The 13,453-nt window shown below is 46.1% G+C and overlaps 1 protein-coding gene across 4 annotated transcripts in view; it reads left to right on the forward strand.

Annotated features, from left to right (window-relative positions):
- The window catches only part of LOC137376294 (cyclin-dependent kinase-like 4), a 136,409-nt gene that overhangs the window by 21,312 nt on the left and 101,644 nt on the right, over nt 1–13,453 (forward strand). For 3 of the 4 annotated variants that reach the window (XM_068044559.1, XM_068044558.1, XM_068044561.1), the window contains one exon: nt 2,709–3,049. In XM_068044559.1, the coding sequence (XP_067900660.1) occupies nt 2,882–3,049 (168 nt within the window). In that variant the 5' untranslated portion in view covers nt 2,709–2,881. Of the gene's footprint in view, nt 1–984; nt 1,073–2,708; nt 3,050–13,453 lie in introns of those variants that run through there. The other variant, XM_068044560.1, reaches the window with a different exon arrangement.

Below are 13,453 nucleotides of genomic sequence, written 5' to 3' on the forward strand. Positions count from 1 at the left end.
GCTGTCCTCCGTCTTCCTACCGAAATGTATCACTTAATACTCCTTTGCATTAAATTTCATCTGCCATTTGCCCACTTTACAGCCAAAGAAGTACTTTTTTGAAAAGTAGTCTCTATTTTAACATAGGAAACATGGCAGCCAGTTTGCACAAAACAAGCCCGACAAACTGCAATATGATAATCACCAGATAATCTTTTTTTAGTGATGTTGGTTGAGGGATAAATATAGGCCAGGATGCCCCTGTCCTCCTTCAAAATAGTGCCATGGGATCTTTTAGTCATAGTCGTAGAGAGATATAGCACTGAAACAGGCCCTTCGGCCCACTGAGTCTGTGCTGACCATCAACCACCCATTTATACTAATCCTACATTAATCGCATATTCCCTACCACATCCCCTCCTACATTAATCCCATATTCCCTACCATTCTCCTACCTACACTAGGGGCAATTTACAATGGCCAATTTACCTATCAACCTGCAAGTCTTTAGCGGTGGGAGGAAACCAGAGCACCCGGTGGAAACCCACGCGGTCACAGGGAGAACTTGCAAACTCCACGCAGGCAGTACCCAGAACCGAACCCGGGTCGCTGGAGCTGGGAGGCTGTGGTGCTAATCACTGTGCCACCCCTTTTACTTTGATCTGAGAGGGAAGATGGGATCTTATCCAAAAAATGAGATTTTAAGGACCATAATATTTATAAATATTTATTTATATATCATATTTATAGAGTCATAGAGTTATACAACACAGAAACAGGCCCTTCGGCACACGTGACCGCGATGGCCATCAAGCCTATCTATTTTAATCCCATTTTCCAGCACTTGACCTGTTTATTTATTGATAAGGTATACAGTGAGGCCCCCTCAGGGATTGATACTAGGACCACTGCTTTTTTTCAGATTTATAAATGAGCTAGACTTGAAGTGTGCAGGGCACATTTTCAAAATTTGCTGAGGACACAAAACTTGGAAGTATTGTGATCTCGAAGAAGGATAGTGATAGACTTCAAGAGGACATGGACAGGCTGGTGGAATGGACAAGACACATGGCAGATGAAATTTAATGCAAAGGTGTGTTTTGTGATGTATTTTGGTAGGAAAAACAAAGAGGCAAAAAGGATACAATTCTAAAGTGGGTGCAGGACAGAGAGGCCTGGGGATATATGTGCACAAATTGTTGAAGGTGGCAGGGCAAGTTGAGAAAACAGTTAATAAAGCATACGGGAACCTGGGCTTTATAACTCGGGGCATAGAGTACAAGAGCATGGAAGTTATGATAAACCTTTATAAAACACTAGTTCAGCCTCAACTGGAGTATTGTATCCAATTATGGGCACCAGATTTTAGGAAGTATGTGAAGGCTTTAGAGAGGGTTCCAAAGACTTCTGTTGCATGGATAGATTGGAGAAGCTGGGGTTGTTCTTCTTCGAGAAGGTTGAGAGGAGATTTGATAGAAGTGTTCAATGTCTTGAGGGGTCTAGACAGAGTAGACAGAAAGTAACTTCCCATTGGCAGAAGGGTCAAAAACCAGAGGACACTGATTTAAGTTGATTGGCAAAAGAAGCAGAGGTAACTTGAGGAAAAACTTTTTCAAGCAGCAAGTGTTTAGGATTTGGAACGCCTGAGAGTGTGATGGGGGCAGATTCAATTGTGACTTTCAAAATTGGATGGGAACCTGAAGTTAAAAAGTTTGGGGGGGCTACAGGAAAAGGGTGGTAGAGAGGGACTAATTGAGTTGCTCTTTCAGAGAGCCTGCACAGACATGAGGGTCGAATAGCCTCCTTCTGTGCTGTAACCATTCTATGATTCTATGAAATAGGAAATAAAAGGAAATTTTGAAATCTTTATAGCACAGCCATTTTATTCATTTTGCAATATATTCTAAATCAGAATAACAGCATATTTGCTGTTTCTAAGTGAAATTATACAACAGGTTGATTCTGTTTATGTTTGATATTTCATGGCAATCACAACTATGTGTGCTCTGCACTGCAGTTATCTTAATTCTACATTTCTGGTGTCAATCATGAAATAATTTCTGGGGTTGGGCACAAGATTCAGTTGGAGACCATCTCATAATTCAATATTTTGGTATAAAATTCATCTTGGCAATGACATCTTTCCCTCTTTTTATTAACCTGTCAATTAAAAAAAAGACTAACAGTTAAAACATATGAAATAATTTCTTCTATTCATTTCAAACAAGATCACCAATTATTTGGTAACTGATAAGAGGTTCCCTCTACTATTTAGCATAAAAATGCTTGGCTATCTCATACTTGCATTTGTTGGGTTCAAGATTTTGGTTCAGCAGAGGCCTGTAAGTCACTTTACCTGCTCTCCACAAACAACCTTGAATTCTGATGTGACTTGAATGAACTTTCTGCTACAACTCAATATCATACAGGGTAGTATAACTGGACCTTAAAACGTGTATAGCACTTTAATTGTAGAAAAAGATCCCGAAGTGCTTTAAAGAGGCATGAGCAAATGGACTTTCTCAATCTCCCTGTACAAATTGGCAGGATTTAACTTGGCACCTCCTCATGGTACACCAACTGAGATTCAGAATTCCGTTTTTGGGTAACTATAGCAGCAATCTAATGTTCTACATACTTTAAAACATTCCTGCGATGTGTTCCACAGTCAATGGATACATTTAACATAATTGAACATATAGTGGTTTCATTTTTTTTTCTATTTTCAGGTAACTAACTCCTGTTTGACAAAAAAGATCATCCACCATGCTTCACTGGTATCGTTTGCTTCTGTACTTGTGCTTTTAATTTGTAAGATGTAGATCAATTTAATTCAGACTACGCTCAAAATTACCAAAGCTGCTACACTCACTCAGTTATCCTAAATATATACTGGAAACAAATGGAAAAATATGAAAAACTTGCAAAAATTGGTGAAGGGTCTTATGGTGTAGTGTTCAAGAGCAGAAACAAGGATACAGGACAAATTGTTGCCATCAAGAAATTTGTGGAATCAGAGGATGATCCGTTGATAAAGAAGATAGCTGTGAGAGAGATCCGCATGTTAAAGGTATGACTTCAGAGGCTTTGCGTGTTCTTCCATATTGTCAGTAAACAGTAGTTCATTGGTGCATTCTTTTCACATTGTATTCAATTTTCTGGTATTGGTTTCATTAGAAAAATAGTAATGGCAGAAAAGAATTATCTTCGCGTATAGCAGGAGCATTTTAGAACACATTTTACACAATTACAATTCTTGAAATCATGAAATGTTCTTTTTTTTTAGTGTTTACCCAGTTTAAATCAGCAATGCGGCTTCAAAAGTATCTGTGCCCATTTAAGTACAACTTCATTACAAAGTTGAAATTAATCCTGAGACCTTTTTTTTACTGCCCTGTTAAGCAAGTTCTGTAGAAGGCAAGTTAACCCACCAGAAAAATAGAGGCAATTTGCAGTTCCGTAATCTACAAGTGCAATTTAGCACTGACCTTGTGACAGCTTTTGGTGATGGGACATGGTGCTGTTTAGGAGAATCCATTAATTGGTTCACTGTGTAACTAAGTGAGCAAGATAGGCTGTCGCAGAAAAATAATGGAATGTGTAAGACTTAATTAAGGCTGTGTTTGCTGACAACTCAACCACTAGGTGGCGCCATACTGGCACATGAATGCAGCCTCTTCCACTGAAATGTCACTGTCTGCGACGTTTCAGGCAATTGCCAGGATTAAAGATGGCGCTGCTCAATTTATCACAAAAAAGAAATTCAACCCGAAAATCCCCTCAATGGCTGCCATCGCCGCCTCCATCCCACCCCCAACAGCTCCCTCCTGCCATTGCGTTTCTCTTTGCCGTTCCCTCCATCACCCGTCTTCTCACCGCTGCCTTCCCTTAGCCACTGGCTCCGTCCTCGCCTCTCCCCCATGCCTCCGGCCGTTCGCTCCCCGCTTCCCACCCCACTCATCCGCTCGTTCCAGACCACGCCACTGCCCCCCCTCCCTCAGCCGATAGTACCCCGCTCCTCGCTTCCCCCCCAGTCCCACTTGCTCTCCGGCCACTTACACCCTGCTTTTCCCCCTCTCCCCTAGCCACTAGCTCCAGTCCACGTCACTTCCCTCCTCTCGGCCACTCGCTCCCATGTTCGATTGTTCTCCGCCGCCGGAAGAAGCAAGGTGGGTTGCAAGGGGTGACGGGGCAACGCGGGAGTGGCCGAGAAGAGGGAAGCAGCGTGGCCTGGAACTAGCAGCTAGAGGTGGGGGTGTGGGGGGCAGGTAAGCAGGAAGCATGCGGCCAGAGAGCAGGGTGGGGTGGGGGGGGAAGCAGGGAATGATTGTCCCGGGGAGTGGGGGGAAGCAGTGGCGAGGTCTGGAGTGAGCGGCTGATGGGGGGGGGGGGGGAAACGGCTGTGGGGAGGGGGTGGTGGTGGAGAAAGCATCAAGGCCTGTAGTGAGTGGCTGAGAGGAGGAAAGCTGGGAGGCCTGGACCGAGTGGCTGAGGGGTAGAGCAGCCAGTGGGGCGGGAGCAAATAGCTGAGGGGGGGGGAAGCGGGCAGGGGGGAGCGAGTGGCTGAGGGAAGGCAGCGGCATGATGGGGATCGAGCGGGGTGAAGTAGGAGAAATGTGTATGGGGCTGGAAGTAAAATGTATAATGCTGCAGTCTGGGGATACAAAGCAACGACTGGAGATGGGCTGTTTGTTGCTTGTTCTTGATCAAATTCATGACGCTAAATACAGACTCTGCAGTCCCAGGTAGAGCTAAAGATGATGCTTTTGGCAGTTGTAAGTTCTTTGGCATTTGATCATAGCTTGCCCAGAATTCTTTGATTGCATTATTTTAGTATTTCTGCATCAAAACATAATCAGCTTTCAGTGAATGACTTTCACTTGAAGTCTCCTTCTGTTGAAGGGGTTGCATTTGCTTGTAAATTTCATTTTCCATTAGGGTACAATAAAAATGAGTCAAGGACAAGTAATGCAAGCTGGCCAATATGTAAGTGATCCTGAAAGACTGAGTGCAATTGTGCATGGAAACTGCGGAGAAAGTTAGCAAAATATTCCAAACTGGAGTTCTCCACTGTCATCACCTCTTCAGCCAAATTGGAAGCGATTTTATTTCAGTTTGAAACAACTACAGCTTCTTTTTGGATGCTTGCATGCTGAGTATCAGTTTAGGTAGGATTTTTGGCATGCCCCGCACGTCCCAATTGAGTTCATTGAGATAATCAATGATAGATATGTAAGATTGAACATGCTGATTGAAATGCATGAAAAAACTGTTCTATTCTAGCCACTGTTATTAATGAGTCTTTAAACTCTTTGGGAAGGCCTCAGCTAGCTATTTCTTAATCTGGTTCCTCTTTTCAGATTTAGCACATTGGTCTTCCTGTGCATCTTCAAGACATTTCCTGACGTGTCCACGAGCCAGGACTGGCAAATGATATGAGTGCGAAAAGCAGCAACACTGGAAGCACCTGTGTTTTTGCTTTTCTTCATTATATTTTAATACATAAAATTACAATACGTGGAAATTAGAGCACAGAAACAGATCATTTGGCTCAACTGATCTATGTAGGTTTGTATCCTGCACACAAGCCTCCTAGCACCCTACTTCAGCTCACTTTATCAGTATAGCCTTCTATTCCTTTCTCATAAAACAGTCCGAAATCTAGGCACATGACAGGAAAAAATCACATTTCCAACTGACTTGATATTGGTCCCAAATATCAGATAATAATCCATAGCTAAATTACGTTGTAATCAAAATCACAGATGATGGGCTTATTTATATCATAAAATTACTGAAGTAGAAACAAACATAAGATTAACCCGGCTTTCATATTCATGTACAGACCTTATTAGTCAATAGGTTATAATTAAAGGAAGTAATCAAAAAATTTTATATGGTTGCTGCACCTTTGCCACCAAAACAGTTAAACAGATTTGGTAAAATGTTATATAGATTAACTCATGCACATCATTTAAACACTAACTCAACATTTCCACTTAATATATTTTCTCTGCACAATTTATTTTCCTTCATTTCTCAAGCATCATGTAAAATGATTAAATCAAACAGAAACACCATATTATCCCCAATCTACCCCACACTCCAGCCTGTCTGAAAACTATCCCATCTACGCCAATCCCCAAATTAATCAGACAGTCTCTCTATCCCAATCTCCACACAGCCGTGTTAGTTTTTCTGTTTCAATCCCTAGATTACAGATAATCTCTCCATCGTAATCTCCTTCTCATCATTCCTTTTAGCATTCTTTTTGCCGCAAGCAGTTTAGTGAATAAGTAGATGCCCTCTGTCCTATATTCTAACCCTAGTCCCTAGTTTACTACATTACAACAGTGACTGCATTTCAAAAGTACTTAATTGGCTGTAAAGCACTTTGAGACGTCTGGTGGTCGTGAAAGGCGCAACATAAATGCAAGTCTGACTTTCTTTTAGTCCGGTTTTCTTACCTCTCCCAATCTGTTGCTTGGCCATAACCTTTTCATAGAATAGTAGAATACTTACAGCACAGAAGGAGGCCATTCACGTCAGTGTCGACTCTCTGCGAGAGCAACTCAGTTCCACTCCCCTGCCTTTTCTCCACAGCCCTTCAAATCTTCTCTCTTCAGATAATTATTCCTTTTTGAAAGCCACGATTGAATCTGCCTCCACTATGTTTTCAGGCAGTCCATTCCAGTTCCTAACCACTCGCTGCGTAAAAACGTTTTTCCTTAAGTTGCCTCTGGTTCTTTTGCCAGTCACTGTAAACTGTGTCCTCTGATTCTTGACCCTTCCACCAATGAGAACAGTTTCACCTTATCTACTCTGTCCAGACCCCTCATGCTTTTGAACACCTCTCTCACTCTCCTCTCAATCTTCCCTACGGAGAACAATCCCAGCTTCGCCAATCTGTCCATGTAGCTGAAGTCTCTCATCCCTGGAACCATTCTCGCGAATCTTTTCTGCACCTTCTCCAATATCTTCACGTCCTCCCTAAAGTGTGGCACCCAGAAGTGGATACAATACTACACTTAAGGGCGGGCCAGTGTTTTGTAAAGCTTCCCCATAACTTTGTGAAAAGAGAAGCAGAGTTAACGTTTCGGGTCAGTGACCCTTCTTCGGAACTGACAAATATTAGAAAAGTCACAGGTTATAAGCAAGTGAGGTGGGGGTGGGGCAAGAGATAACAAAGGAGGTGTAGATTGGACCAGGCCACATAGCTGACCAAAAGGTCACGGAGCAAAGGCAAACAATATGTTACTGGTGTGTTGAAAGACAAAGCATTAGTACAGATAGGGTGTTAATGGACTGAATATTGAACAGCAGCAAGTGCAAACCTGAAAAAAAAACAGTGGGTAAGCAAACTGAACAAACTAAGATGAAATGAAATAAATGCAAAAAAAAAAGATTGTAAAAAATGTAAAAAAGAATGTAAAAAAAAAAAGAAGAAAAAATAGAAACAATAACTAAAAATGAAAGTAAAATGGGGGGCTGTCATGCTCTGAAATTATTGAACTCAATGTTCAGTCCGGCAGGCTGTAGTGTGCCAAATCGGGAGATGAGATGCTGTTCCTCGAGCTTGCGTTGATGCTCACTGGAACACTGCAGCAATCCCAGGACAGAGATGTGAGCATGAGAGCAGGGGGGAGTGTTGAATTGGCAAGCAACCGGAAGCTCAGGGTCCTGCTTGCAGACTGAGCGGAGATATTCCGCAAAGCGGTCACCCAGTCTGCGCTTGGTCCCCCCAATGTAGAGGAGACCACACTATGAGCAGCGAATACAGTATACTACATTGAAAGAAGTACAACTAAAGCGCTGCTTCACCTGAAAGGAGTGTTTGGGGCCTGGGATAGTGAGGAGAGAGGAGGTAAATGGGCAGGTATTACACCTCCTGCGATTGCAGGGGAAGGTGCCATGGGACAGGGACGAGGTGGTGGGGGTAATGGAGGAGTGGACCAAGGTGTCGTGGAGGGAACGATCCCTTCGGAATGCTGACGGGGAAGATGCGACTGGTAGTGGCATCACGCTGGAGGTGGCGGAAATGGCGGAGGATGATCCTTTGGATATGGAGGCTGATGGGATGGAAAGTGAGGACAAGGGGAACCCTGTCACGGTTCTGGGAGGGAGGGGAAGGGGTGAGGGTAGAGGTGCGGGGAATGGGCCGGACACGGTTGAGGGCCCTGTCAACCACAGTGGGAGGAAATCCTCGGTTGAGGAAAAAGGAGGTCATATCAGAAGCACTATCATGGAAGGTAGCATCATCAGAGCAGATGCATCGGAGACGGAGAAACTGGGAGAATGGAATGGAGTCCTTACAGGAGGTAGGGTGTGAAGAAGTGTAGTCGAGGTAGCTGAGGGAGTCGGTGGGCTTATAATGGATATTAGTAGACAACCTATCCCCAGAGATGGAGGCAGAGAAGTCGAGGAAGGGAAGGGAACTGTCAGAGATGGACCATGTAAAGGTGAGAGAAGGGTGGAAATTGGAAGCAAAGTTGATAAAGTTTTCCAGTTCGGGGCGGGAGCAGGAAACGGCACTGATACAGTCATCAATGTACTGGAAAAAGAGTTGGGGGAGGGGGCCTGAGTAGGATTGAAACAAAGAATGTTCGACATATCCCACAAAAAGACAGGCATAACTAGGACCCATGTGGGTACCCATAGCGACACCTTTTACTTGAAGGAAGTGCGTGGAGTTGAAGGAGAAGTTGTTCAATGTGAGAACAAGTTCAGCCAGGCGGAGGAGGGTGGTGGTGGATGGGGACTGGTTGGGCCTCTGTTCCAGGAAGAAGCGGAGAGCCCTCAAACCATCCTGGTGGGGGATGGAGGTGTAGAGCGATTGGACATCCATAGTGAATAGGAGGCGGTTGGGACCAGGGAACTGGAAATTGTCAAAATGACGTAGGGCGTCAGAAGAGTCACGGATGTAGGTGGGAAGAGACTGGACCAGCGGAGAAAAGATAGAGTCTAGATAGGAAGAAATAAGTTCAGTGGGGCAGGAGCAGGCTGACACAATGGGTGTGCCGGGACAGTCCTGTTTGTGGATTTTGGGAAGGAGGTATAAGCGGGCTGTCCGGGGTTGCGGGTCTATGAGGTTGGAAGCTGTAGAGGGAAGATCTCCAGAGGAAATGAGGTCAGTGACAGTCCTTTGGACGGTGGCCTGATGTTCGGTGGTGGGGTCATGGTCCAGAGGGAGGTAGGAAGAAGTGTCCGTGAGTTGGCGTTGAGCTTCTGCAAGGTAGAGGTCAGTACGCCATACGACAACAGCACCACCCTTGTCTGCAGGTTTGATGACCATGTCGGGGTTATCTCTTCTTGTCTCTTGCCCCACCCCCACCTCACTTGCTTATAACCTGTGACTTTTCTAATATTTGTCAGTTCCGAAGAAGGGTCACTGACCTGAAACGTTAACTCTGCTTCTCTTTTCACAGATGCTGCCAGACCTGCTGAGTGGTTCCAGCATTTCTTGTTTTTGTTTCAGATTTCCAGCATCCGCAGTATTTTGCTTTTATTCCCCATAACTTTCTTGCTTTTGTACTGTGGCCAGAATTTTATGGGTCCCCAGGAGAAGGGATGGAAGGTGGGGTACAGCCCATAAAATAGCAACGGAAGGCGGGGTGGGGTGGTGTGCAAAGTGCCCATCGCCATGCAATTTTTCCTGGGGCAGGAAAGTCCAAAGATCTCTGCGGACACGGTCCATTCTCATTCTCCAGATAAAGCGGAAGATGGCTCAGGTGACCACCACGGTGCAGGAGCGGGGTATGGGCCAGACCAGCGCCACACACAGCAACACCAAGAGTGCCTCGCACCTGATGAACAGGTTCTTAACTGCAGTGGAGAGGGAGCACTGCTCCTACATGACCAGTTTCTGTTCCACCATGCCTTTCAGCTTTTGGCGCATGTCCCGACCCCTCTTAACCATTTCCCCTAGCACTTTCAGATAGTCTTACCTGATGGTGAAGGGGACAAAGAATTGGTCAGCCCAGTTCCCAAAGAACACGGCCTCGCTCTTGCCCTGAATTACTTCGGCTTCCGAAGCCAGTTCGCACTGATCGCAGATGCTCATCAGCCTGCAAACTGACAGCAGATTTGAGCATAAGACGGCGACATTGTCCATGTACAGGGAGACTTTGACCTGAGTGCCTCCGCTGCCTGGGATTGTCACCTCTTCTATTCCCGCATCCTTCCTGATGGACTCAACAAAAGGTTTGTTACAGTGAACAAAGCAGACAGGGGAGAGAAGACAGCCCTGTCTGACTCCAGATATAATTGGAAAGCTTTCCAATACCTGCCCATTAATTGAGACTGCACTACTGATGTTTGTGTAGAGCAGTTGGATCCATTTGCAGATTCTCTCCCCAAACCCCATTTTGGAGAGCACGTCCAGCATGTAGGTGTGTGATGTCCTGTCAAAAGCCTTCTCCTGGTCCAAGCTGGCAGGTGTTCACCCCACTGTCTGGTACATAGGCGATCATATCTCTGAGTTGCAGAGATCTTCCTGCCAGGTACAGTACAGGTCTGATCAGGGTGAATCACCAACTCCAAAGCAGACTTGACCCGATTGGCAACGACCTTGGACAGAATCTTGTAGTCTACATTAAGCAGTGAGATGGGCTGCCAATTTCTGATTTCCGCCCTCTCCACCTCCCACTAGTAGCTAAGGGTGATGATGCCTTTCCTCATGGATTCTGACATGCTGCCAACCAGAAGCATACTCTCGTACACCTCTAGCAGGTCCGGGCCGATCCAGTCCCACAGAGCCAAATACAACTCAACTGGTACGCTGTTGCTTTGAGGAGTACTTGTCTCGATAAAAAAAGAAATTGTAGTATTGTGCCAGAGGAACCACTGTTCTTGCAGCCTTGATATTATGGCTGAGAAAACAGACATGACCCTTTAACCTTCACAACATACATGAACAGCTTGCCACCTATGCTGGTACATATATTAACAATAACTACATCTGTCATTGATTAAAGTGGAAACCCTACTCAAAGTAGGGCCACAAAAAATTAATAAAAACTCCAAATGCTCCTCTCCACGGAAATCTTTAGTAAAAGGCTTTTTTTTCCCCCAAAATATACTTTATTCATAAAAATCTGGAAAAATACATTACCAAACAGTTTCAAACAGCACCAAAAAATACAAACATTGCAAGGAAGATCAGTTTCCTTCAATACAATCATGAGTTGCCTCACAACCCTTCCATTTCATTTGTCGTGCCATATGCATTTTTACATTTTACAGCAAACGAAAAAATTCCCAATACAGTTCGAGGCGTTCCCCATGGATCCAACCCCTCAGTTCAGCTTGGTGGGGGGACCTTACACAGTGGTCTTTCCCCATTGAGCCTTTGCTGCGGCTGCCCCAAGCTTTAGTGCGTCCCTCAGCACGTAGTCCTGGACCTTGGAATGTGTCAGTCTGCAACATTCGGTCGTGGATAACTCCTTGCACTGGAAGACCAGCAAGTTTCGGGCAGACCAAAGGGCATCTTTCACCGAATTGATAGTCCTCCAGCAGCAGTTGATGTTTGTCTCGGTGTGCGTCCCTGGGAACAGCCCGTAGAGCACAGACTCCTGTGTTACCGAGCGGCTTGGGATGAACCTCAACAAAAACCACTGCATCTCTTTCCAGACCTGCTTTGCAAAGACACATTCCAGAAGGAGGTGGGCAACCGTCTCTTCCCCACCACAGCCACCGCGGGGGCATTGTGCAGAGGGGGTGAGACTTCGGACGTGCAGGAAGGATCTGACGGGGAGGGCTTTTCTCACCACCAGCCAAGCTACATCTTGGTGCTTGTTTGAAAGTTCTCGTGATGAGGCATTCCACCAAATGACTTTGGTGGTCTGCTCGGGGAACCATCCGACAGGATCCACCATCTCCTTTTCCCGTAGGGCCTTGAGGACATTCCGTGCAGACCACTGCCTGATGGATCGGTGGTCAAAGGTGTTTTCCCGCAGAAACTGCTCCACGAAGGATAGGTGGTACGGCACGGTCCAACTGCATGGAGCGTTCCGCGGCAATGTGACCAGGCCCATCCTTCGCAACACCGGGGACAGATAGAACCTCAGCAGGTAGTGACACTTGGAGTTTGCGTACTGGAGGTCTACACACACCTTGGTGCAGCCGCACACGAAGGTGGTCATCAGGATGAGGGCGACGTTGGGTACGTTTTTTCCACCCTTATCCAGAGATTTGAACATTGTGTCCCTCCGGACCCGGTCCATTTTGGATCCCCAGATGAAGCGGAAAATGGCTCGGGTGACGGCCAAAGCGCAGGAGTGTGGTATGGGCCAGACCTGTGCCACGTACAGCAACAACGTGAGCGCCTCGCACCTGATGACCAGGTTCTTACCCACAATGGAGAGAGATCGCTGCCCCCACATGCTCAGCTTGTGTTGTACCTTGACTACTCGCTCCTCCCAGGTTTTGGTGCACGCCCCGGCCCTTCCGAACCATATCCCCAGCACCTTCAGGTAGTCTGACCTGACGGTGAAGGGGACAAAGGATCGGTCAGCCCAGTTCCCAAAGAACATGGCCTCACTCTTGCCGTGGTTAATTTTGGCTCCCGAGGCCAGTTCGAACTGGTCGCAGATGCTCATCAGTCTGCGCACAGACAGCGGATCCGAGCAGAAGACGGCGACGTCATCCATGTGTTTTCACCTGAGTGCCTCCACTGCCTGGGATTGTCACCCCTCTTATGCTTGCATCCTGGACTCAGCAAAGGGTTCAATACAGCAAACAAACAAGACCGGGGAGAGAGGACAGCCCTGTCTGACTCCAGATTGGATCGGGAAACTTTCTGATTCCCACCCATTGATTGAGACTGCGCTACTGATGTTGGTGTAGAGCAGTTTGATCCAATTGCAGATTCCCTCCCCAAACCCCATTTTGGAAAGCACGCCCATCATGTAGGTGTGTGATATCCTGTCAAAAGCCTTCTCCTGGTCCAGGCTGATGAGGCAGGTGTCCACCCTCCTGTCCCGCACATAGGCGATTGTATCCCTGAGTAGCGCGAGACTATCGGAGATCTTCCTGCCGGGTACAGTACAGGTCTGATCGGGGTGGATCACCAACTCCAGAGCAGACTTGACTCGACTGGCTATGACTTTGGACAGAATCTTGTAGTCAACATTAAGCAGTGAGATGGGCTGCCAATTTCTGATTTCTGCCCTCTCCCCCTTCCGCTTGTAAATGAGGGTGATGATGCCTTTCCTCATGGATTCTGATATGTTACCGGCCAGGAGCATACTCTCATATCCTTCCAGCAGGTCCGGGCCAACCCAGTCCCACAGAGCCGAATACAACTCAACTGGTAAGCCAATATAAAAGCAAAATACTGCGGATGCTGGAAATCTGAAACAAAAACAAGAAATGCTGGAATCACTCAGCAGGTCTGGCAGCATCTGTGGAAAGAGAAGCAGAGTTAACGTTTCGGGTCAGTGGCCCTTCTTCGGAACTGACAAATATTAGAAAAGTC

This window comes from Heterodontus francisci, chromosome 13 (assembly GCF_036365525.1).
Source record: "Heterodontus francisci isolate sHetFra1 chromosome 13, sHetFra1.hap1, whole genome shotgun sequence".
In the NCBI taxonomy this organism is placed as follows: Eukaryota; Metazoa; Chordata; class Chondrichthyes; order Heterodontiformes; family Heterodontidae; genus Heterodontus; species Heterodontus francisci.